Genomic DNA, 25,747 nt, shown 5'->3' with positions numbered 1-25,747 from the left:
GCCCGGGGCCTCGCCCGCTGCGGAAGGCGAACCCCAAGGAGCACCAAGCTCCATCACTCCCATGTATGTGACGTGGAGAAAGTCCCAGAGCATGACAGTCCTGGGGCCACGCGGAGTGAGGATGGGCGGCCCGGCCCCGCTGACCACCGGGACCGGCTCCACTGGGTGTGATTTGCAGGAGGAAGAGATGCTGGGAATGGCGCTCCTTCTACAGTGGTCTGGGACCAGGCCGCACTCCTGCTCACGGAGACCAGCCGGAGCCAGGGCTCCTGGGGAAAGCATTGGGGCGTTGCCGCTGCTGCTCTCTCAGGGTGGGGCTTGGGGGAGGCTGAGAGGGTCGTGTCCAGAATAATGCTCCTGCTCACCTGCCTGCCGCCCCCACACCTTCGGGAGGAAGACGTTTGGACAGACTGGACCAGGTGACATGGACGTGTGCGTGCGCAGGGAAGGACAGCCACGCTGGGCCAGGAGAGGCAGCGGGAGGCAAGGGCGGGCTGATCCCGAGGACGGGCACTGCCGCTCGGTGCCCGTGGGGCGCTGTGGGCCCTCCTGGCACAGCCGGTGAGAAGAGCCTTTGGCGGAAAGGAAAATACCTGCAGTCGTGTGGGGGCGGGCACCCAGGAGAAGCGCAGGGAGTTTTCGGAAGGGCAACCCCAGGGGTGGAGAAGGACCGGCCGTGGGCACCAAGGGGGCATCCCAGCCCCATGGGGAGGTTGTTCCCACCAAATCTAAGGATTGGGGGCCAGAGGAAGCGCCCCGGAACCGCTGAGGGAGACTCTCTTCTTAATCTAAACCCAAAGCACCTGCTACCCCAGCCCCCCGACTTGCCAGCCTTCAGCGACCAAACGGACGCCCGTGCGTGAAGACCCGGCGCCTGAGCACGCGGTGGGGACGGCGTGTGGGCCGCGTGGGCAGGGAGGACCGCGGGCCCCATCTGCTTTCGGGGCCCAGGAAGCCCAGAGACCCGCCTTGCTGCCTGAGTCGGCGGGGGGCGCCAGGGGCCACGCCGGGACTCAGGAAGCAGTCCCTGTGGCGCGGGGTCCTCTGCCCGCTGCAGGAGGGCGCCCCCGCGTGTCCACCTTCCGTCCGCTCACCTCACACCCGGGCGGCGGGCGGGAAGGGCATGGACTTTGAAGTCAGACCCACGCAGGTCCACCAGCAGCCGGCGTCCTCCCTGCCGCGGACACTGGCAACACGCTCGCCCCTCGGCGTCTCGGTTTCTCCAGCGCCTCCCGAGAGCGCTTCTCTGGCACAGCTGGCAGCCACAGGTCTCCGGGACCCTGGCAGGAGGCTCAGCAGGGGCACCCAGCTCCTCGGCGGGCGGCGTCCTCAGAGGAGACGGCATAGCCCACGGGACCAGGCCGGTCTCTCAGACGGCACGGGTGTGAGGGCTGAGGCTCACGCCGGCAGGCACGGAGCTGCCGGGCCTGGGAGACCAGCATCGCCAACGGAGCCGGCATTTGCCGTGACGGTCCAGGCGTCGCTTCCACGGTCCCTGCCAGGGCCGGCCCGGGGCCAGGAGTGTTCTTCTCAGGGAACCTCGGGGCCCTGGGAGCCACGCCTCGGCGCCCAGGTGAGCTGCACCCCTCAGGGGGGTGGTGGCGGTTGCCTGGTAACACAGCCCATGGTCCACAGGTGTGGTTTCCAGGGAGCAGAGCTACGGGGTCGGCTGGACCCAAGGTCACATCCTTACACAAAGGGGGAAGGGATGGGTCCGTCTGGGGGAGCCCCTTTCACGTCTCACGTGGTTCAGGGTTCCGGTTCAGGGTTCTGGTTCTGGAGGAGGCCACACACAAATGAAAGAGACTAGAAGAGCATTAATTTGAGAATATTGGGGGCCAGGTGGGAGCCCAAGAGAGGACTACCGCCTCGCTGTGGCCTCGCCATCCCTTTTAATAAGGTTATGAAATACACCCATATCCGTTTGGCAGGAAATTCCAAAAGAAGTGCCATTCCCAGCATCTCTTCCTCTTGCAAATCACAACCGAAAAGGAGCTGGTCCTGGGTCTGGGGTTTCCTCAGCAGGAATTTACATATGACTAACAGGTGGAGGCCGCTTTAGCTGCCAAGGTCTCAACTAAACAGTGAGCGATTAGCTCCGACCTTTCAGAGCAATTAGGGGTGACCAGCCTTCCGATTCCCTGTCCACACCTCTCTGTCAGTGACAGTGATGGGTTTCTGGCATCCACCCTGGGAGCCTCTGGGAGGCAGAGGGGCCGCCAGCCAGGGGCTGGGCACGGGGCTGGGCACGGGCAGGGCACGGGGTGATGTAGAAACCTATGATGCGGCTGCCCACTCTGCACCCGGCACCTGGCTGCTTTGCAGGCCGGGAGGCCAGGGGTCAGCTGTCCCGTTGGGGCGGGGACTGCGTTGCCTTGGAGACCTGGCTGCTGTGCCTGCGCCAGCTGACGCCTTCCTGCGCCCCCTCACGGTCTTCTTCCCCTCCTGTCTGCAGGCCGAGGGCTCAGGGTGCGTGGCTGCGGCCCTGCCCTCCACATCCGTCAGCGGGGGGACCGGCAGGAGCCCACCTGACTGAGCCCAGGCCAGGCACTGGCTCTGTTCCCGGTTTGCTTTCTTGCATTGAAGCAGTGCCTGCTCGCGGCCTGCCGGCGAGGGGGGGCAGTCCCTCCAGCCGGTGGGGGTCCCCTCCCGGAGTTTGTCTGAGAACTCTCCGAGGCTCCTGCACCCCAAACGATGCCCCCCTCCCAGCCCTGCAGCGGGGTGCAGTGGGGCCCCTCCCGCCTCCCTTCTCCCATCTCCCTGGGCTGTTACAGTCCACTTGGGAACTCCAGCGCCCCGCTCTCGGCAGCTGCCCCTCCTGGGACCACCCTCAGCCTTGGTGGCTCCCTAGGGTGCAGGGCCCGTCCTTACAGCCCTCATTGTGATGCCCCCCCCCCCTTCCCACCAGGGCTCCACCCCCAAGAAGCCGGCGGGAGGTGGTTGACAGGGAGGGCCTCCTCTCTCCTCCCCCAGAACCAGGGAGCTCATTCCCTGGACCTGGACGTCTTAGTCACGAACCCTAAAGGCCTGGGCGCTTCCCCAGCTGAGGCTCACGGGCCGCCTTTTACCCTCCTGGGGGATGCGGCGGGGAGTCCTCTCTTAGGGCTGCGCTCCTCCAGAAAAGAGGAGGAGGCCGCCCCCCTCCAGGCCCGGGGCTGTCCCTGCCGGAGGGAAGTGTAGCTCCCCCAGGCTGGGGGCATCCCTGCCTCAGGTTCACAGTCAGGCCCAGCTGTGAGCTGACTCTGCCCCCCCATATCTGTGGGCTGGACAAGCGCCCCCTCCCAGACCCGGTTCCTCACCCGCGAGGCAGTTAGGGTGGCTCCACCTCCGGGTCCTTGGTGGAGGCCGGCTGTCCTGGCCGCCGGGCACAGACCCCCGTCATTAGTGCCAGCCTGAGCCGCGCTGGGAGACCCTCTATGCCCTTCTGTGCCCTCCTGTGCACGGCGGGCTCGGCACTGAGCTCCGGGGACCCGCGGTGCCTCGCTGGGCGGGAGTGCTGGCATGCCGGTGCGTAAGCCGAGAGGGCCGTGCGTATCGCGTGACGCTTGGCGGGTGAAACCGAGCCCCTCATGAATAATGCACCGCTCCTGCCTCCTCAGGGGACATTCTCCCGCACAATCTGGAGGGCTGCACCCGCCTCGCGATCTCCAGAAAGCCAGCGTCGCAAGCGCACCTGCCTGCTGAGGCCGCGGCCCGTGCCATGCCGGGATGGAGCCCGCGGCGGCCGGGCGCGCGGAGAAGACCTTCAGCTACGTGGTCAGGGCCCCCGGCGGGGACGGCGGGGACGTGGTGAACGTGGACGTGAAGATCGACACGGCCTGGGTCTTCCGGGATGCGGAGGACAGCGGCGAGGAGGGCAGCGGCGCCGAGGACAGCGGCGAGGAGCAGGGACGCCTCCCGGGAGGAGTGGCCCCCGGGAGCCCCGACGTGGACACGGACGCAGGGACGCTCCGGAGGCAGCTGGAGGCCTCGGAGCAGAAGCTGCTGGCGGCGGTGGACAAGTACGTGAGGTCGGAGTCGGGGCTCAGGAGCAGGTAAAGGTGCCACGTGGGCCTCTGCGGGGTGCGCTGCCTGGGCCCGGGCGTCAGAGCCGGTCAGAAGGCGGGTAGCATCGTTCCCCTGGCGAGGGAGCAGGCACTTACGTCGCTAGCCTGCCCGCCCGGCCCTGCTGTCCATGTCTTCTCTCTCTCCCGTCCACCCAGCTCTGCTGCTCTGCGTGACATTTCTGACGGTGGCCACAGCTCAGTCCTACTCCCGGTCCCTCCGTGGTCCTGTTCCTGCTGTGGCCCCGCCCCAGCATCACCACCCGCTCCCGGGGGGCCTCCCAGCCCAGGGACAGGGGTAGCCGTGGGCAGTCACTAGTCCCTGGGTTGTCTGTCATCTCTGATGGGCCTTTGGGCTCACCCACCACCGGCGCAGCAGGCCCTGTGTCTGTTTCTCGCTGCTGACCCTGAACTCCCTGTGGGAAGTTGTCCGGAGGCAGCCACATGGCCCCAAGGCTGAGCATGGGCTCCAGGCCTCTCTCCGAAGCCCGGGCTCTTCCGGGATTGCGGTCTGGTGCCCGGGCTGGCAGCGGGAGGCGGGCTCGGCATGGACCTCAGAGGAGAGACGCAGTGTGGTCATGGCGGGATCGCCTCCCACGGGTTCCCAGTATTCCAGCAGCCAGAGTCTGGGGTCTGCCTGAGACTTCGGCCTTTCCTTGTATTCCCCTTCATTTTAATAAAGGCAAGTCATTAAATGTGTATTTACATCTGCTTTACTATTTTTCTTCTTTATAATACGTTTCACATGGAGGAATTCACATATCAAAAAAATTATTTAGTTATTCTATGTATCACTCCTATGATTGTCTATCCATCTGTCCATCCTTCCATCTCTCCATCCATCTATCCATTCACCTGTCTACCCACCACCCATCCATTCATTTATCCACCCCATCCATCCATCCATCCATCCATCCATTCACTCACCACCCATCCATTCATCCATTCACCTATCTACCCACCACCCATCCATTTATCTATCCACCCACCGCCCATCCATTCATCTACCCACCCACCATCCGTTCATCCATCCATCCATCCACTCAACTATCCATCCATCCATCCATCCATCCATCCATCCATCCATCCTATCCATCCATCCATGCATCCACCTATCCATCCATCCATTCATCTATCCATCCACACATCCATCCATCCATCCATACATACATACATCTACCCACCATCCACCCATCCATCATCCATCTTCCATCCACCCACCCACTGATTCTACAACCTGTACTCACTTCCCAAGAGCCACGCACTAAGTTGTATTAGTTTCCATGACAACCACAACCAAGTATCACAGGCTGAGCAGCTTCAACATCGGACATCTATCCTCTCACAGCTCTGGAGGCGGAAGTCCCGATCGGGATGTGGGCAGGGTTCATTTCTCCTGAGCCTCTCTCCTTGGCTGATGGATGGCTATCTTGTCTCTGTGTCCCCACAGTCATTTCTCCGTGTGTGTCTGCGTCCTGATCTCTTCTTATAAGGACACCAGGCAGATTAGATTAGGGCCCACTCAAGGGACCACATTTTCACTGAATTCCTTTGTGTGGACCCCATCTCCAAAGACAGTCATATTCTGAGGCCCTGGGGTTAGGACTTCAATGTACAAATTTGGGGGGACACATCCATCCCAGAGCATACGTCCTGGGGGCGGGGAGCGGGCGGACAGGGCCCAGCCCCGGACAGAGGAGTAGTGTGGCCCACACAGTATTGCCCATTCAAATCTTCCTCCAGAACGATTGACAGTGAAAACCAGGAGGTCAGCAGGCGTGGGGAGGATGGGCGGGACACCCCGGCCACAGGCGACCCCTCCGTGTGAGGGAGGGACGGGGACGGGCACTGTGAGTGCGTGGCTGCTGCGGCTGGGCTGAGGCTGACCTGGGCCAGGCAGCCTGGGCCCGTCTGTGGGGAAATGTGGGCCGTGTCCTCTGTTCTCGGCGGGTGGGCTGCACCGAGCCCCCGGGGCTGGGCCTGGAACCCAGGCAGCCTGGCCAGAGTGGCGGCCGTGAGGGACGACTTTTCCCCACCCCCCGAGCGTGTCTCCCAGCTCATAGCTCTCCTTCCCGCCTTGCATGCTGGTCTAACTGGGCGCTCATTGGTGTAGAGCTGTACTTCGGTGTGTGTTTCGTGTTGGCGAGTGTGTGAGTTTCCTGTTGCCCAGCCCTGCGGCTCAAACAGCGGCCCCACAGCCCTGCGTCTCCGGAGGCAGGGCCTCCCTGGCTGGGGTCAGGTGCAGGGGGCCCTGCGCTCTGGCCAGCGCGCGCTCCTCAGCCGGCGGGGGCTGCCCTGGCCTGGCCAGCGGCTGCAGGAGCAGTGCTCGTGCTGGCCTCCGTCTGCAATGCCGCCAGCCTAGCAGCCCGCACGCCTGTACCCTCTATGTGCGAGCCGTCTGCCTCTCTCCTGGGCCCCCCCCGCACAGTCTAGGATAATCTCACGTTCTTGAACGCAGTCACACCGCAGTCTCACATGCACTTGAAGGCAGCACTCCCGGGTCCCGGGGGTCCGGGCCTAGATGCCTCTGTGGGCCGTTATTCCGCCCGCCCCCAGTGGGACCCACCATTCCCCGGTGGGGACGATGTCCGAGTGAAACACTGTCTCCCGGCTAGTGTTTCAGGCCGCTCTCAGAGGCTAGAGAGGCTTTCCTTGTTCCGTTTCGATGCCACGTTTTATAACAGATCAGAGCCACTCGGGACAGCCTGACCGGTGAACCTGGAGCCCCTCCTCTCGTGCAGTTTGGAAGGGACGCGATTATAATCCGCACGCCCTTCTGCCACTTTCGGATCTCCCCCAGGGCCTCGGAGCTAGAGGAGGAGAGGGTCTCTTAGCTTATCCTAATATATAAAAAGCCAGGGGCCATCATGACAGAAACAACTGGACAGACAACCGAACAGCAGGCTGGGTGGGGTGGCCAGGTCAGCAGGGGCGGGGGGGTTGGGGAGGGTAGTTGGTGGTGACCAGGCTGGTGGAGGGGGGAGCAGTTTAGGGCAACCAGGCCAGCAGGGGGCAGTTGGGGGAAACTAGTGGCAGGGGTTGGGGGGGAGGGAAAGGGTGAGGGAGGCAGTTAGGGGCGATCAGGCAGGCAGGTGAGCAGTTAGGAGCCAGCGGTCCTGGATTGTGAGAGGGATGTCTGACTGCAGGTGATTGGGCCTAAACCAGCATTCAGACATCCCCCAAGGGGTCCCAGATTGGAGAGGGTGCAGGCTGGGCTGAGGGGACACCCCCCCCCCCCGTGCATGAATTTCGGGGCCTCTACTTATTAATAAGAATGCATCATTTTATTAATCTTCACAACAACCTCTGAGCAAGGTGCAATTAACTCTATTTTTAACAGATATAGATACTGAGGGTCAGAGTGGCGAATGAGTCCAGTTGGGCTCCATGGCTGTACGCGGCAGAGCCAGCAGGCAAAGCTAGTCCTCATCTAGGGAAGCCACGCTGTCCTGGATGAGCGGGTGGCCGGGGCGGAGTTGGTAAAGGAGTGGCGATGGGCAGGCCAGGCAGGCGGGCACACACTTCCCACGTGCCCCTGGTTTCTATTATGGAGGTAAGATCGGCACCTCGGAGACTGGGGTGCTCGGTGCATGCAGGTGGCAGGCACGTCTCTGAGGTTCCTCCTGGGCCGCAGCCAGGCTGTGGCCTCGGGTTTCCCCCACTCACACGTGCTTCCCCCGACACGTGGCTGTGGTCAGCGGCTCGTCCAGGCTGGGTGTTCCGCTGCATGTGACCCCGCCTCAGCATTCCCCCAGGGAAACAAACAGCCTTCACGTGCCTCTGCTGTCCCTGCCAGACAAATGGCCCCTCCAACTTCTTACTTCTGTAGTCACAGAGACTAATTATTTTAATTGCACAAACTTTTTTTTTTTTCTGATTCAATCACTTCTACAGAAGAGAGTCACAGGAATGTAGCTCAGAAGGGAGGCAATGGAGCAGAGGGTTAAAGTGTCAGTTTGGGAGTCAGACAGCCTGGGCTCCAAAATGCTGTGTGACCTGGGGCAGGTTGCCTGGCTTCTCTGATCTGCAGTTTCCTCCAGTGTGAAGAAAGGGTCATGCAGCCCACCTGTGGGCTGGCAAGGTGAAGGTTCACTGAGGCCATGCAGGTGCTTGCTTCAGGCTCAGTTCCTTTATCTTATTTATATTTCAAGAAAAACTATTTTAATATAACAATGTTACATGCATAAACATTAATAGCTTAAGGAAAATGATTTTAAATATAATAATGTTACATGCAATAAACATTAATAGTTCAAGAAAAACACATTAATATTTTAAGAAAAACGATCTTAAATATAATAATGTTACATGCAATAAAGATTAATAGCTCAAGAAAATGATTTTAAATATAATAATGTTACATTCAATAAACATTCATATTTTAAGAAAAACAACCTTAAGTATAATAATGTTACATGCAATAAAGATTAATAGCTCAAGAAAATGATTTTAAATATAATAATGTTACATTCAATAAACATTCATATTTTAAGAAAAACAATCTTAAATATAATAATGTTACATGCAATAAAGATTAATAGCTCAAGAAAATGATTTTAAATATAATAATGTTGCATGCAATAAACATTAATATTTTAAGAAAAACAATCTTAAGTATAATATTACATGCAACAAAACATTAATATTTGAAGAAAAAAAGATTTTAAGTATAATATTTAATATCAAAACTGTACTGACACAGTATGATATCACAGAAGTTGTAGGAAATATTGAAAATCTGCAAATAACAGAATTACTTCTATTATAGTCCAGAACAGTGGTCGGCAAACTCATTAGTCAACAGAGCCAAATATTGCCGAAACCGGTTTGACTCAGTGGATAGAGCGTCGGCCTGCAGACTGAAAGGTCCCAGGTACGATTCCTGTCAAGGGCATGTGCCTTGGTTGTGGGCACATCACCAGTAGAGGGTGTGCAAGAGGCAGCTGATCAATGATTCTCTCTCATCAATGTTTCTAACTCTCTATCCCTCTCTCTTCCTCTCTGTAAAATATCAATATATATATATATATATATATATATATATATATATAATTATATATATATAATTATATATATAAAATTATATATATATAAAATTATATATATATATATATATATATATATATATATATATTTATTTATTTTTTTTTATTTTTTTTTAAACAGAGCCAAATATCAACAGCACAACGATTGAAATTTCTTTGGAGAGCCACATTTTTTAAACTTAAACTTCTTCTAACGCCACTTCTTCAACATAGACTCGCCCAGGCCGTGGTATTTTGTGGAAGAGCCACACTCAAGGGGCCAAAGAGCCGCATGAGGCTTGCGAGCAGCAGTTTGCCAACCACTGGGCTAGACTATTTCCCCCTCTGGCTCTATTTCTGTCCATCAGTTTACATTCATTGTGTCCCACAAGTGAGTGAGACCACGAGGTACTTACCTTTGTCCAGCGCAGCTCTCCCTGAGTGGCCAGCCTCGGGGTTTCTGGCTTAAAGATGAGGTTCCTATTGGGATTTCTGACGCCTGGAGCCTTCTTAGTCCACAGATGCCTTTTGGATTGTGGTAGCTCATCCCTAGGAAGATACGTGAGATGTTTTACAAAATGCAATTGTGTCCGAGCACGACATGGGCCAAACAGCCACCCAGAGGCGGTCCGGGCGTGTGCAAACCTTGGGCGTGTTTGCCGTGTCCGCGTGGGACTGAGCGCCGCCTGCTTCCCGTGCAGAATCCAGGAGCTGGAGCGGTCGGAGCGGAGGCTCCTGCGGAAGGTGGACCAGCTGAGCGCCCGCGTGTGCCAGGAGAGGAGCGCCTCCCTGCGGGCCCAGGAGCAGCTGCAGGCGCTGCAGGGCGAGCTCGCCTGCCAGGTACGGGCCTTCCCCTTCCCTCCAGAACCAACTCTCTTCCCCTCGGGGTCCCCCCCCCCCGTGTTTGGATGTGGTCGCAGCTACACCTGAGCAGAGACAGTGTGTGGGGGACCTGGGTGAGGTCATGTGGAACATGGGATCCCTGCCCTGCCTGCCTCACAGGCTCCCGCGGGGACCGTTGGGGTGGGGGTGCGGGCGGGGTGACCTGCGGGGTCTGGGCACTCACTGGGAGCGCTGGGCAGAGTTCATTTCTGGGGCCTCCGTGCCTGTATGGGGGGGTGGGACACAGCTCTGGCCTAAGGACAGGGAGAGGGCTGCCCCGGTCACTGCCTCCGGGCTGGAGTGCAGGTGGGGACCCAGATAGGAAACGAGGACTCAGAGCTGGGCGCTGGGGTCACGAGGGCGGTGCGGCATGGTGAGCAATGCATGGGGCGGGAGCCGCAGAGGGCCGGCCGGAGAGCTGGGCCTTGCGGGCAGGGCAGGCGAGATGAGGCGTGGGCAGCCACCCGGGCAGAGGCATGGAGGTCTGGGGGACATACCAGGTCCCCGCAGGGGGTGTGCGTGGGGAGAGGGAGTTGGTGAGACTGGAGGGTTCCCACAGGGCCAGCCCGCCAGGGCCGCTGCGCGGACCGATTCTGAAGGAGAGAGAGAGAGAGGGCAGGCGCTGGGGACGTAGCAGGAGAGGCTCTGGACCAGGCTTTGGGGGATGTCATTCTAGTTGCAGGGAGAGAGAGATGGCAGGGATGGGGGACAAATCAGAGCTGGAGGCAGATGGCTGTGTGACGTAGGGCAACTGACGTAACCTCTCTGGGCCTCGGTGTTCTCCTCTGTGAAATGGGAAGGATATAGCACCAACACCCTCAGATTGTGATGAGGGCTAAGTGAGTTAATAAGTGTAAAACACTTACAGCAGTGGCCGCTTTTGTCATTAGTAGTGTTTATGGAAAGACTCCAGGGGGGAGATGATGCAGGCAGGAGGGCGGGGCGCATAGGAAATACTGCGGAGGCAGAAATGACAGGAGTCAGAGGTGGAGACGGAGGCAGCGGCGCCCCCAGAGCCTCAGGGGGTCCTGTCCTGGGCAGTGATTGCTTGCAGGCTGCCATCGCCGGCGGGCGGGAAGTCAGCTCTGAGTCACAGCCCGGTTACAGGTAGAGCCGACTAGGCGGTGAGAAAGGGGCTCCGGGCTGAGCAGGCGCTGCTTCAGGACACGGCCTGGGCCTTGGAGCGGGGTACGCGTGGCCGTGTGCTCCTTACTGTGGGAGCGCTCAGAGACGCTCACAAAAGCTCGTCACCCCGGCTCAGGGAAGGCGTTCAGTTATGTTGAAAGGAGTCTTTGCGATGGGGGGAGAGGGGGGGCGGCACATGAGTGGCGATTCCCCCTTCTATTGAACGACGGGCACTGAAAGTCAAGTTCATTACCCTCCCGGGCTTGTAGCAGTCACCAGCAGTGTCCCAAGAGGAGTTCTTGTGTTTTTATTGATTGTTAGAGAGAGGAAGGGAGAAGGAGACAGAAACACCGAGAGAGCATCATGGATCGGCTGCCTCCTGCATGCCCCCGGCTGGGGATCGAGTCTGCAAGTGGTCAACACTCAACCACTGAGCCACACCAGCCGGGCCCCAGGGCAGTTTTTTTTTTTTTTTAATATATATATTTTATTGATATTTTACAGAGAGGAAGGGAGAGAGATAGAGAGCTAGAAACGTCGATGAGAGAGAAACATCAACCAGCTGCCTCCTGCACACCCCCCACCGGGGATGTGCCCGAAACCAAGGTACATATCCTTGACCGGAATCGAACCTGGGACCTTTCAGTCCACAGACCGACGCTCTACCACTGAGCCAAACCGGTTTCGGCCCCAGGGGAGTTTTTAATACAAAACACAGAGGTGTGAGCGATTCCGTCACGGGTCTCTGTGGAAGATACACTGATATGCATTTTTGAGCCGTGCCTCCAGGACAAGCAAGGTTTCCAAGGTGAATCAGACTCGGCCCTGTGATCAGAGATGCTCACCGAGCGCTGGGGAGACAGAGAGCCAGGGAGACCGTGTGAGGCGCGGCAAGGCCACGGCCCTCGTTCTGTGGACACTAAGGCCCCTCCCCATCCCCATTCTGGCCTCAGGACGCCTGCATGCTCCTGGGAAACCCCTGCCAGGACCCCATCCCAGGGGAGGCGAGGGTGGTCAGTGAAGAGGGGCTTGCTCAGGATCCCTGGGTGACCTGGACCTCTGCCTCTGGCTCCCTCCCCGACACCCGTGCATTGCGGAGCAGGTGCGGTAGGGGTGCGGGCACCAGCTCGGCCGCCCTGTGCCTGATGCTGGCCCAGCGGCGGCTCCGCCCCGCGGTCAGCGCTCCGGGCAGCGTGCACTGCGCCATGGACGCCTCGTGTCCGCAGTGCCTGTGGCCACTCTGAAAGCCCATGAGGCACACCTGTCGGGGGACAGAGCACCCAGCACCACCGGTGACAGGTTCACCCCGAGGGGCTTCCTCACCGGGAATTGTCTCCAGGTGTGCCTGCGGGTCTCCTCCCCGCATCTCCCTAACAGACACTCCCGGCTCCTCCGGCCCGGCTGAGCTGGGTGACTGTCCCCGCACCACTCGGCTCCGGTGCAGGATGTACGGGAGGGGGGCGCCGGAAAACTCCCTAACAGATATAAATAGGGTTTTGATGCGACATGTTAATGTGAAAATATCCTCCGATGCACCAAACGCCGAAGTTTAAGCCGAAGACAGGCTCCAGGGCCTGCCCCCTGACGCTCGCCCACGGCCACCGCAGGTGCTGGAGCAGGAGCGCGCGGAGCGGCGGCAGCGGCGGCGGCTGCGGGAGCGGCTGCGGGAGGCGGACGAGGCCCTGGAGCGCTGCCGGCGGGCGCAGCGGCGCGAGCTGGGCCTGGCGCGCGAGCAGGAGCGGGCGCTGCGGGCGCAGGTGCAGCGGCTGCAGCGGGACGTTCGGCGCCTCTGCCGCGCCGCGGGCCTCCTGCTGGCCGAGCTGGACGCGCCGGGCCCGGGCAGCGCCCCGACCCGGGGCCCCGCCGGCCCCCAGCGCGGCCCCGTGGACCCCCAGGACCCCGAGGACGCCGCGGAGCTGCGCGCCCTGCGGGCCAGGGCGGAGCGCGGCGAGCGGGAGCGGGACGAGGCGGCGCGCCGGCTGCGGGCGCAGCTGGAGGACCTGCGCTGCTGCCTGTACGGCCTGCAGCTGTCGGAGATCGGCCTGCAGAGCCAGGTGGACGACCTCTCCGAGCAGAACCGGCGCCTGCGCGAGGAGCTGGCGGCCCAGGCCCCGGGCGAGCGCGTGCGCAGCGCGCCCCCTGCTGGCCACGGGAGCCTGGTAAGTGGCGGCACCTGGGGGCAGGAGTGACTGCCTTTCTCTCACTTCCTGGTGCAGACTTTGGTTAAGTCACTGACCCGCCCATTCTCCAGGCTCCCTCTTCACCCACCCAGCCAACCCCATCAGCCCCCTCGGTCCACCCTTCACCCCGGGCAGCTCCTACCTACCCACCCACCAGCCAGCCAGCCAGCCAGCCAGTCCTGCTCACCCCCGACCCATTCATCCATCCACCTGTCCACCCATCCACGTGTCTCCCATGCTCCATCATCTCACCCTACCGTCTGCTTCCAACCACTTCCAGGCAGCCAGCCAGCCACCCACCCTTCACCCCTCATTGTCTGGTCCCTGTGGTCCACCCACCCAGAGCCAACCTCTAATGGCCCAGCCATGTGCCAGGCCCTGGGCTGGCCGCGCCCCTGGGGCGCGGTGTGTGTCCCCGGTCCCCGCTCCCTGGGACAGCAGCTGCCCCTTTTGGCCTCCCTCACCGCACCGAAGGCGGTGACCGTCCGGGCGTGGCCTGCGTGTGCACCTGCCTTCCCCCTGACACTGTGAGCTCCCCGGGGGCAGGCCGGGCCTGAGGGGGCTGCGCGGTGGGAAGCTCACGGGGCGGACCTTCCGGCTCTCCTGTTCGCCAGTGGGGTGACCTCGGGCAGGTTTCTGAGGCTCTGGAGGCGAGGGCAGAGGCCGTTGCTTAGTCACGTGACTGACGGAAAGGTAACAGCTTACATGTGACCTGCCCTGCCCTGTGCTTGGCGCCCTCCGGGCTGTCTCGGAGGCGCTGTTGCATTGAATGGTGGCGGCTGAGGCGGGCGCTGTCGGCACCCTCACTTCCTAGGAGGCTGAGGCTCAGAGGCCATGCACTGACCTGTGGTCACGCAGTCCTCCGAGTCCGATTGCTGTCTGCGCTGCACCTCTGCCTCCCCAAAAGAGCCAGCTCAGCTCCTCCCGGGCCCTCTTCTCGGCTTCTCTTCGGGGGTCGGCGTGCATTGAAGGAAAAGCCAGTGAGCCACGGTAGCTCAAGCAACATTGCTCATTAAAAAAAAAAAAAAAAAATCACATTTACCTTCTGACCAGACCACCTATTTCAAAGGCACTGGACCTTTAACCGTGCACGTCTCAGCCTGATGCCCTGTACCTTGCGGGACCCTTTTTTAATGAGCGTTTCTCTGCGTCTGTTTATCTTTGACTTTATATTCCTCCGTCCCCCGCCGCGTGTCCTGCTCGCTCCCCCTTCGCTATGTTCGTGGATGAAAGGAACACTGTACGTTTGAACATTGGCCCCTGACTGTAATTTTGGAAAATAAACCGTGTTTGGATGGCAGTTGTCCTTTAGAATCCTTCCTGTGATCTTCCTAAGCGTAAGACGATCCTTTAGGCCATTGGCCGGCAAACTCAGCCCACGGAGCCAAATACCAACGGCCCAACGATTGAAATTTCTTTGGAGGGCCACATTTTTTAAACTTCTTCTAACGCCACTTCTTCAACATAGACTCGCCCAGGCCATGGTATTCTGTGGAAGAGCCACACTCAAGGGGCCAGAGAGCCGCGTGTGGCTCGCGAGCCGCAGTTTGCCTACCACGGCGTCAGTCCTCACTCGCCCAATCTAGCTCCTCCTACGCTCGACCCACGCCTTCTTTCCCAAGAGGCAGGGTGGCACCCAAATAGTTAAGAGACCTGGCATGTTGGACAGTCTGTGTTCCCATTTAACCCTCAGCACACCTGGGCGCCAGGCTGCCACCCACTGGGCAGATGGAGAGATTGAGACTTGGCCATGGGCACTCAGTCACCCAGTCCCGGGGCCGGGAGGGGACACGGGTCGGATCGGAGCCCTGGCTCCAGGTTGTGCCGCACCTGGAGGTGCCAGGCCGGGGATGGCTCTGGAGGATTGTGGGGCGGCGTCGGCCGGATTCGTAGCTGTGCGCCCCCAGCCCCCAGCCCCTCGTCAGCCTGCACCTGTGACCTCGCTGTCTCGCCAGTTATCAGTTAGAGGCCCCATGCCCCAGGCTCTGGCTCTGGAGGCTTCTCTGGGTACCGTGGTGCCGTCAGATCCTCCAGAAAGTTCCCTGCGTGGCTGTCAGGTCCAGTCCCAGCCAGCCCGCCTCCAGCCCCTCCCCAGGCGGGAGCAGAGGGAGCAGCAGAGGCTGCCGTGTAGGGACCGCAGGACAGAGCGCGCGGACCTTAGACACGGAGCTGCGAGCTGGGCGTGGAGTGTGCAGGGCTGAGGCGGGGATCCTGCGTGGCAGGCAGCGCTGCCTCCTGGCACCGCGGTGCCTGCGGGCAGGTCACTGACCCCCCTGGGCCTCCGTGCCCGCAGGTGTGAGCTGGGAGGGACCCGGGACCCACTTCCTTGCTGGCTGGTGAGGATGGGACGAGAGGTTCGGAGACGGCCCTTAGCCCCGTGTGGTGCATGGCGGGTGGGCAGTCACACTCAGTGTCAGTGCCTTCTTTGTCACCACCATCATCACCGCCTTCGCCACCATCCCTTCCTGGGCTCGTGGGGTCCCGGGGGAGCTGGGTGGACGCACCCACGCTTTGCACACAATAGCTGCCCCCTCCCTGTCCCCACGCTGCCCCTAGACTGGACAGTCCGAGGTGACTGACTGGTCTCCACTGCTGGGCGGGACCCTGGGGGGGTAAGATGAGACCCCTCCCCACAGGGGAGACAAGACCCCCTGGTGAAGGCGTGGGGGCAGAGGAAGGGGCCCGCCAGCCTCCAGCCCACTGTGATTTTAAAATGAAAATGCTCTAGTCTAGCCTATTGATAAGGAAGCTGCAAAGCCAGCTGCTGCCCACGGGGTCTGGGTCTGGAATGTGTGAGCTTGGCCGTGGCCGTGGCGGCCGTGGCCGTGGCAGCAGTGGCAGCAGTGTCCGTGCACCTGTGAGGTCGGCCTCAGGACTGAGAGCAGTGCACATGCGCGCTTCCCAGAGCCGAGGGGCGGGGCCCAAGGGGCGGGGCCGGGGGCTGAGGCTCAGCAGGTCCTGTCAGGGGCCTTTCTCGGGAGAACTCTGGTAGCCTGATGTCCTGCTCCCCTGGCCCTCAGGCCCCGGAGCGGAGTGGAGCCTCCTGCCCACAGCACCCGAGGCCCCTGCTGCTCTGGCTGAGCTCCAGGCCGTGCCCGACCCTCCCCCCCCCTCCCCCCCCGCACCCTGCGCCCCTGCGTGTACAGGCTCTCACAGCCTGTGCACCTTCTCCGTGTCTAGGAGCCTCCATTTCCCCCTCCCCAGGCCGCCCCCCAAGTCCCTGCTACCTTCTCCCCATTGGGCGGGAAGGTCATTTCCTCTAAGATTCCCTGACCTCATGGAGTCCATGATGCCATGACCCCCCGCTCCGGTGGCTCCAGTTCCCACTGGGACAGCCTGCCGCCTCTCCTCCACCACTCTCCTTCTTCCCCGTCACCTGCCGGGGCCATTCGGCCCTAAATCCGGCCTCAGCCACGGCTGTGACACCTGGTGGACGAACAGGCGACCTGCCTGGGTGGGCTGGGGTGGCGCTCCTGCTCGGGGAATAAATGAACGTAAGGAGATATTTGCGCCATGGCCCCACGGGAACGGAAGCTCCTAGCGGAAGGGACCACCGCAGGGCAAGGTTGGCTGTGACTTACAGGAGTGGGAACCTGGGGTGGGCCAGCCCCGGGGCCGTGGGCACCGGGCAGAAAGCCGTGACAGAAGCTGGCATATTGCGTGGCTGCTGCAGGCCTGGCCCAGTGCTACACTCCCTGCCAGCCTCTGCTGTTCCCCTACAAGGACCTGCAGGGTTCCTGATCCCACTTTGCAGAGGAGGAAACTGAGGCAGGGGGCGAGGCTGCTCACCCAGGGAAGCAGCGAGGTGTGCTGCCCCGGCAGCTGTGGCCGTCACGGCGAGAGTTACGGGGAAGGCAGTCACTGTGGGAAGATAATAACTTATTTGCTTCATATTTTAAAAGTGATTTCCCAGCTGGAACTCCATGGACGCTGGCAGGTAGCCACAGGGATCGGCGTCTCGTCCCCAAACCCGCAGTGCGCGGGGGCACGGCCGTGCCCGGGTCACACACTTCGCGGAGTCTGGTGCAGGCCGCTCTGAGCCCCCGTCCCGGGAGGACGGCCGCTCCAAGGACAAGCCCAGGCCTGGGAGGAGCGTGGCGGGGAGTTCCTGCTCAGGGTCCCGGTGAAAGGAAATGAAAAAGGACTGGTTTGCCCGGCTGGCGTGACTCAGTGGTTAAGCATCGACCTATGAACCAGGAGGTCATAGTTCAGTTCCCGATCAGGGCACAGGCCCGGGTTACAGACTGGGATCCCCAGTGTGGAGCGTGCAGGAGGCAGCTGATCAATTAGCAAGAAGGCACATGGCACTGGGCTGGCGAGGTGACCCGACCTGGCCTTGCGAGCTGCCGGGGAGGCAGACACGGGCGGCACTTGGTGGCTGGCTGCTCCAGCAGGGGCGCCAGAGGCTGTGGCTGGCCCGGCGGGTAGCAGGAGGCTGATGCCAGGAGATTCAGTCACAGCCTTTAATTTGCCAGCCTCGGGCTGTAATTTTAGAGCTGAGACCGTGTTCTGGGTCCGTGGTCGGCAAACTGCAGCTCACCAGCCACCTGTGGCTCTTGGGCCCCTGGAGTGTGGCTCTTCCACGAAATACCATGGCCTGGGCGAGTCTATTTGGAAGAAGTGGCGTTAGAAGTTTAAGTTTAAAAAATGTGGCTCTCCAAAGAAATTTCTGTCCTTGTGCTGTTGATATTTGGCTCTGTGGACGAATGAGTGACTGTTGTGGGTGACAGCAGCATCAGGAATGCTGGGCCCTGCTCTGCCAGCCTCTCTGCCCAGAGGTGTGAGTAAGCGACCCCTGGTGGCCGTGACCGGAATCTTTCATTGTTTAGGGAGGAGTCCTGGCCTGGGACTGCCTGCCTTTGGGCAGAAATGGCATTTCACCTTTGACCCTCACGCCCAGAAGCACACCGGGGCTTTGAGACACCATGGCGATAGTGTGAGAACCAGCACACAGGCGGGAGCTGTGACCTACACTGAGGTAGAAGGCCAGATGTCAGGCCGGTCACCTTACCCCAAAGGTGGGTCCCGTCCCATCAGTGAGGATCACAATAGGCCCGACCTCGAGACTGCGTTTCATTCTGCACGTTTCTCAGACGTTACAAGAACCTCAGCACGCTCCCTCGCTGGCGAGCCTTGGAAACACCCTGCATGCCCCCCAGGGGCCTAAGTGAAGGCGGTCCTTATATCGGGGACCATGTGGCAGCGCAAAACGCCACGTGGCAGGAGAACTCGCGAGGAAACGGCCCTTCAAACACAGGAAAAGCACAGAACCGAGCTGGCTTTGGGGCGGATGTAAACGTGTCTGCACAGACAAGCCCAGCAGGATGCAGTCTCGCACATGAGCATGCTGCGTCTGGATCTCACGCAGTTCCTGTTTTCCTCCTTATCTTTCAAAGTAAAACGAAAGCGGAAAGCATGCACAGGGACAGGCCAGTGCTCCCGTGAGCAGGGAAGGCGAGAAGGGTTGATAAGACGGAGCGGAGAGGTGCGGGAAGGGGAGAGAGCCTGGATCCGGGTCAGAGCCCCGAGCTGGGTCCTGTCCTCCACGTGTGCGCTGTGTGGCCTGGGACCAGCCGCTCTCCCTCTCTGAGAATGCATCTCCCTCTCCGGCTGGGGGAGAGGCCGAGGGCATTGGCCGTAGCGTTTGGACTTGTTGGCATGTGAGGGACAGGACTGCCCAGCGTCCCTGGAGGGGCATCACTTATGAAATGAAAGGGGGGTGGCACCGTCTTTTTGGGCGCCCTCCATTGGAGGGGAGGTGCCCGGAGCAGGTGGCAGGGTACAAGGCTCTGAGCAGGAGGGAGAGGGTCTGGGGAGGAGCAGAGATGGGGTGGGAGGAGCGGACTGAGCCGGGTGAGGGGGCTTCTCCTTCAGCGCAGCGGGAAGCATGAAAGGCTGGAGACAGGAGAGCAGCCTGCCTCTCTTCCAGCTCAGTGGGGCTTCTGGGAGGTGGGCGTGTGGGGGGGCAGGGCTGAGACTGAGGGGTGTGTGTGTGTGGGGGGGAAGGGGTGCCCAGCAAGCTGCAGGCAATGAGCACCTCCCCATTACGTGCCAGCCGGGCAGAGGGAGCAGTAGACGCAGGCGCACAGAGGCAGGCCAGCCAGGGCCAGCGGGGAGGCGGCTGGGGGAGAGGCCACTGAGGGTGGGGGCCAGGGCCAGGGTGAGGAGTGTCCGTCAGCCCGGGACCCCATGGCGGCCTCCAGGGCCTGTCTCAGCGCTGGAGCCCAAGGAAGCCGGGTGGCTCGGAGCGGGAGGCCCAGCTAGGGGCTGATGCAGGGCCCCTGGGAGCAGGACAGCACCCGGGGGACAGAAGGGGGGGGCATTACCTGCTCCCGGCTTCCTCAGGGGCCGTCATCCCTGTCCCCTGCAGCCCTGACCCCCGCAGCCATGTCCCATGCAGTCTGTCCCATGTAGCCTGTTCTCTGACCCAGAGAACCTCCGTTCTCTGACCCAGACCAAGCCCTGGCACATGGCAGGAACTGGGTAAACGTGTGCCCATAGACGCACTGGGGGGTCTGAGCCACCTGCCCACCTGCAGGGTCTGCCTACGCATCCGGCTGTCACACATGCATCAGGCACCTACTGTGTGCTAGGCTAAGGTGCGAGTGCAGCCTGGATGGACTCAGTTCCCCTCCAGAAGGGCCTCAGGGTCTGGTGTGGGCAGAGGGCAGCAGGCAGCACCGTTAGGACGGGTTAGGGGCGCGTGGGTGGCGGTGCGAGCTGAGTCTCTGCGGCCCCATGCCTGCCTGCAGCGGGAGAAGGCGTGTGCTATAGTGCCCTGCAGGGCGCCTTACTGCGCACCCGCCGGGCCTGGGGAGAGGCCGAGGGCAGGGGCGCCACCCAGGGGCATTGGCCGTAGCGCTTGGCCTTGTTGGCATGTGAGGGACAGGACTGCCCATGCCCCTGGTGGGACACAGTGGGAGCAGGAGGGAGAGGGAACCGGAGCCCGGAGGTGTCCTGGCTGCAGACAAGCCCCTCGTTGTCTGCGGTGCTAACAGGAGGCAGTTAGGGCTGTAGGGCCAGGAGCTGGGACAGGCTGCACAGGACAGGGCTGTATGGGACAGGACTGCATGAGACAGTCTGCATGGGACAGGCTGCATGGGACAGGCTGCATGGGACAGTCTGCATGGGACAGTCTGCATGGGACAGGCTGCATGGGACAGGCTGCACAGGTCAGGCTGCAGGGACAGGGCTACAGGCCAGGCCAAGAGCCACGAGCCACGGCTCCGAGCCTCAGTTTCCCCTGGGTTCCCACTGCACCCACAGGGAGGGACGCACGGGGACCGGCGCGGATGGACACTCAGCTCTTGGTTCCCTGTCTCCCTGCAGGACGCCTGGGGCCATGCCCGGGATGAGTGGCTGCTCCTGCCCTGGGAGGAGGCGCCGGAGGCCCGCGGATGCCCAGGCGGGCAGACACCGCCCCACCCCGACGGGGCCCCGGGACCGCACGCCTCCGCAGGTATGAGGGAGTCACAGTGCGTGGAGCATGGGGCGCCTGTGTGGACACCCCCCCTTGGGCTAGCTCACTTACACACCTTGAGGGTGTAGGGGCGGCCGTCCCGATTGCAGACAGGAAGCCGGGCTCAGAGGTGGCGGCCCCTCAGTGTCACACGGCTGGTGAAGGGGCCAGAGCCCGCAGTGCCCATGACACACTGCCAGCACAGGCCGCAGGCCCCTCAGGCAATTTTCCCCACCCCAGTGACCACCAGGCCTGGGAGCTGCTGGCCTCAACAGCCCCTTGTCTCCATCTTGTCCCCAACGGGAGCCATGTCCCTGATGGCAGGCTCAGCCACGGCTCCCAGGTCCCTGTGCACACGCACTGCTCCCCGGAGCCCAGGGACACCCATCCCCCCGAATGTCTGTGGGTTCCGCAGTCCCCCGGCCAGGGGCGGCGTGCACAGGAGGGTCAGATATCCCATCAGCCACTCACCTCGAGGCCCACTTCCCCTCCGCCCCCTTTCCGGGAGCCGTGCTGACCAGCAAACAAGGTCAGAGTCGTCCTCGGAAGGCACGGGTCTGCCTGCAGGAGCCCAGGAGCCGGCTCTTTGGCCCCCACAGCAACTGGACAGGCTACATGGGACAGACTGCACGGGGCATGGCTGCGGGGGACGGGGCTGCAGGGGACAGGGATGACGGCCCCTGAGGAAGCCGGGAGGAAGGTGGCGTGGGTTGTCCCTGCACGGGCTCTGTGGTTAGAAGCGGCTGCCAGATGCAGACCCACTGCGCGCGCAGGGACGGTCACTTCCCATCTCTGAGCCCCTGGTTCCTCCCCCGGAGGGTGCTGGGGATCCCCAGGCCTTGGGGGTGTGAAGGGTGTGAGTCAGCGGGCAGTGCCATCAGCCCCGGCAGCAAGGGCAGGGCCACTGGCGACAATCCCGGGCAGGGTCCTAGGAGGGTCTTTCTAACCCCGGGGCCCTGTCCCTCCCCAGGCCAGCCGGCCGAGGCGCCCTGCGGCCTGGGTGGCGTCGAGGCTGGGCGAGGCCCCTCGGAGCTGGTGCCCGGCCTGGAGACTGCAGCCTGGCTCCTGGCAGAGCTGGTGGCTCCTGACCACGGACAGGTAAGGAGAGGCCTCCTGGGTGCCCAGGTGCCAGCTGGGTGATCAGCCCTGCGTGAGCCCTCCCTGTGGGTGGGTAAAGATGCCCAGCTGTGTGCCAGGCCCAGCGGCCACCTGTCATGCCTCATCCCGTGGAAACGTCTGACCGGCTGCGAGGCAGGAGGCAAGCCCCTACTCTGCAGAGAAGGCTCCAGGACCCCAAGAGCTGTGATTCCCCAAGCCACACAGCCCTGGGCTGGCCCCGAGCTCTGACTCTGCAGCCACACTCCGCCCATCTGTCCCCCGAGGGTCAGGAGCCGACCTCCCCCACCCCCACCAACCCCCGCCCTGTCTGGCCCGCTTTGAGGCCCAGCGCTTCCTGCAAATGAAAGGCAGAGGCCCGCCAGCAGAGCTCAGACCGTTCGGCCTGGCTGGTTCTGGGGCTCAGCAGAGGTGCTGTGTGTGTGAGCCTGTGTGTGTGTGCACACGTGTGTGTGTGTGTGTGTGTGCGTGTGGCGGGGGATGGAGGGCTGTGCCCTCACACACAGACTAACGGGGTGGGGGTGCCGTGCAGGAATGGCAGGGAGTGGACGTGCTCAGGGAGCCCTTCTGAGGAAGTACCTTATGGGTGAGATGAACGGAGCGAGGGGTGAGCCAGGAGGGCTCTGGGCGAAGGGCATTCTGGCAGAGGGCAGAGCAGGTGCTAGGGAGGCCTGTGCGGCTGGTGAGGAAGCCCCGGGACAGGAGGAGGCGGGGTAGAGGGGGGCACACGGCAGAAGGGGGTATGTGACAGAGGAGGGTATGCGGCAGAGGGGGCTGATTCCCGCCTCTCCCCTTTCCTCCCCCCCCCCCCAGCCCGCTCTGGCTGAGCCCGCCCTGCAGGGACAGACGCTCCTCCTGCTCTGTGGCTGCCCCTCTGGGCAGAGCGCCGACGCCTCCCCTCTCCCCACGGAGCTGGCCTGGGTCTCCGCGCAGAGGCCAGTGGCTGCCGCGGCCCAGGAGTCCCTCCTGCTGCGGACGGCCGTGCTCCCGCCCTGGGGGCCCGACGGGGGCCCCGCCGCCCTGCTGCTCCAGGCCGTGTTCACAGAGTCCCAGACCCAGCAGGGGCTGGACGCGGGGCCCCTGCCTGCGCCCCGAGCTGTGGGACAGTCTTGCTGGAACCAGCCCCCGGCAAGGAGCCACGGCGATGGGATCCCAACAGGGCCCGGCGATCGGAGCGGTCCATGGGAGGAGGGAGGGGGAGCTGCAGAGTGGAGAGCGGTGGAGGCGTGGGGGGCGAGCAGCACGTGGGGCTGGAAGGAGGAAGACCTCGGGGACAGGTGCCAGCGGCGTCAGGAGGGCCAGGAGGACCCCAGCGAGGAGGACAGGGAGGACGGGGAGGATGGTGCTGGCGCCCTGGGAGGCCTGCAGAACACACAGAGGGCTTCCGGGCCCGGGTGGGAGCTCCCCCCTCCTCTGCCACAGGAGGAGGCCGCCACGGCCACTGAGGGCCCCTCGTCCCTGGGCAGCAGGTGGCAGGCAGAAGGGCACATGTGGGGCCTCCTGGGAGGGTTTCCATTGGAGGAGGAGGAGGAGGAGGAGGAGGAGGAGGAGGAGGAGGAAGAGGCCTCCACAGCCGCCTCCTCCAGGGCTCACGGTGCCAAAGGGCCGTCTCCACCCGGCGCTCAGCTCCCCTCAGGGGACAGGGCCCCCAGGAGCCCCCAGGGCCACGAGGACAGCCCCCCGTGGGCTGTGACTGCGCTCCTGCTGCTGGAGGAAGGCCCTGGGGATGGGGGGCCGGGCCAGGAGGAGGAGCCGCTGTGTCTGGAAGGACCCAGTGCGGGCGCCGAGGAGAGGGAGGCGCAGGAAACCCTCTTCCTACCAGGAGAGGGCAGTTTGCTGCCACCGCCACCTCCCACGTGGGCCTCCTCGCCGGAGGGCGCCCAACCCGCCAGGCCCCGCAGGCCCCCCACGCCCCCGAGGCCCCCACGAGAAGGACAGGCCGGGCCTGCGCTCACCATAGACGCCTTCGCGGAGGAGATGGAGGCCTGCTTCCAGCAGCTGTGGGCGCTGAGGCGCGGGCGCGGGGGCTGGGGGCGCCAGGCGGCCCCCGGGGCCGGGGAGGACACGGGCTCTGCAGGGAGATGGGGCGGTGGCCCGGCGCCTGCCGAGGGTTTGGACACGTGTCCTGGGAAGGAAGCAGGCCCCTCGGAGGGTCGTGAAGACGTGAGGCCAGGAGAGACCGAGGCCCCGGGCACCGGACACGCTTTCCCAGGGGCGGGGCTGGGTTCCGGGGGCCCGCGCCCCGGCCCAGGGCGGCCCTCGGAGCTGGAGCGGGGCCCGAGCCCCCGCCCGCCCCCCAGAGCCCTGGAGCGCGCCCGGAGGCGGTTCCGCCAGCTGGTGTCCGGGCTGAAGGAGGAGGGCCGCCTCGTCCTGCAGGACAACGCCCGGCTGCGGCGGACCATCCGGGCGCTGCGGGCGCAGAGCGAGCGGCAGGCGGGCGGGGCCCGGGCGCTGGAGCGGGACCTCGGGGCGCTGCGGGGCGAGCTGTCCCGCCTGCGCGGGGAGCAGGCCCAGTACCTGCAGCTCCTCGCCGACCTGGAGGACTGCAACGCCAGGAGCTACCGCCGCCTCTCGGAGCTGGAGGAGGAGAACGAGGGCCTGAGGCGGGGCCTGGGCCGGCTGCAGGCCGCCGTGGCCGCGGGCACCGGGCGGGGCCGGGGCCTCACGGGGGACGCCGCCCGGGAGAACTGGGAGCTCAAGGCGCTGATCTCGGAGCTGGGGCTGGGCTACAGGGGGCTGGTCAGGGACGTGGTGCTGGGGATCCAGGACATGGTCCGGGCCCTCCGCGGGGAGAACGCGCACCTGCTGCACCGGGTCCGGGCCCTGGAGACGGGGGTCGCCCTGGGGGGGAGCGCGGGCGCGGGGCGACCGGGGGGAGCAGAGCAGCGCCCCCGGGGGAGAAGCCAGGTGGGCGCCGTGGGCCCGGTGGGCGCCGTGGACATGGCGGTGCAGGTCGGTCCGCCCTCCGAGCCGCTGACAGCGGGAGCCCCCGGGCCACCCTGGGAGGAGGACACAGATCAGCCCGGAGAGGGGAGGATGGGTCCTTCCTTGGGCACAGAGCGTCCTGAGCGCGGAGCCGAGGCGGCCACCCCCTCGCTGGCCGGGAGAAGGGCTGGTGTGCCCGGAGCCCTGCCAGGAAATGTCTGCGGGATGGGAGCGCAGGAGGCCGAGGCAGGGAGAGAGGAGACCGGACTGCGGCGTTCTGCAGGCCCGGGGCCCGCGCTGGCGCCCCCGGGTGGCGGCCACCAGGTAGGTTGACTGCGTCGCTCCCTCATCTCCTCGTGCTAACGGTCTAGACTGTGCCCGCACCCCTGCCCCCTAGACATGCCACCCTCCCTCCCGCAGCTCCGAGAGGAGGCGCAGCCACCGCCATTGAGCCGGGAGAACACACTGGCTCAGGGAGTCAGGGAGCGTGTCTCAGGCTAACCTGAGCTCCCAGTGGGCACAGGGCCGCACGCCGCCCTCCAGCCTCCTCCGTGACACGGACAGCTGCTCCCTGCGTGGCCGAAGGAGCAGAGCCACAGAGATACAGACGGAATTTTACGTAGAAAAATAGCCCTAGCCAGTTTGGCTCAGTGGGTAGAGCGTCAGCCTGGGGACTGAAGGGTCCAGGGTTTGATTGCAGTCAAGGGCACATGCTTGGGTTACAGGCTCAAACTCCAGTAGGGGGCGTGCAGGAGGCAGCTGGTCCATGATTCTCTCTCATCCTGGATGTCTCTATCTCTCCCTCTCCCTCCCCCCTTTCTCTCTGAAGTCAATAAAATATATATAAACAAAGGAAAGAAACAGACAGGTGGGCTTGCGTGTATGTATGTGCACGCCTGGGTGTCTGCATAAATCTCTTAGAAATAACAATGTAGACTCCAGGCCACTGGGGGCAGCAGCATCCCAATTACTTACCCACAGTCCCACGGCCTT

General features: G+C 62.7%; 1 protein-coding gene and 1 long non-coding RNA gene across 2 annotated transcripts in view; both read left to right on the top strand.

Moving 5' to 3' along the window:
* Positions 1–1,268: 1,268 nt before the first annotated feature.
* CUNH4orf50 (chromosome unknown C4orf50 homolog) overlaps positions 1,269–25,747 on the top strand; it is a 37,137-nt gene continuing 12,658 nt past the window's right edge. The window contains exons 1-8 of the mRNA XM_045572153.1: positions 1,269–1,573; positions 3,600–4,034; positions 9,769–9,913; positions 12,691–13,259; positions 19,686–19,737; positions 20,584–20,713; positions 21,684–21,811; positions 22,643–25,078. Coding sequence (XP_045428109.1) covers positions 3,709–4,034; positions 9,769–9,913; positions 12,691–13,259; positions 19,686–19,737; positions 20,584–20,713; positions 21,684–21,811; positions 22,643–25,078 — 3,786 coding nt within the window. The 5' untranslated portion in view covers positions 1,269–1,573; positions 3,600–3,708. The remainder of the gene's footprint in view (positions 1,574–3,599; positions 4,035–9,768; positions 9,914–12,690; positions 13,260–19,685; positions 19,738–20,583; positions 20,714–21,683; positions 21,812–22,642; positions 25,079–25,747) is intronic.
* On the top strand, positions 20,538–22,944 carry LOC123651485. Its single transcript, XR_006740244.1, has 3 exons — positions 20,538–20,713; positions 21,684–21,811; positions 22,643–22,944. It is a non-coding gene; the product is annotated as an uncharacterized LOC123651485 (long non-coding RNA).

Source organism: Pipistrellus kuhlii, unplaced genomic scaffold (genome assembly GCF_014108245.1).
Source record: "Pipistrellus kuhlii isolate mPipKuh1 unplaced genomic scaffold, mPipKuh1.p scaffold_m20_p_1, whole genome shotgun sequence".
In the NCBI taxonomy this organism is placed as follows: domain Eukaryota; kingdom Metazoa; phylum Chordata; class Mammalia; order Chiroptera; family Vespertilionidae; genus Pipistrellus; species Pipistrellus kuhlii.
The sequence above is the reverse complement of the archived record's forward strand: the minus strand, read 5'-3'. Positions and strand labels throughout refer to the sequence as shown.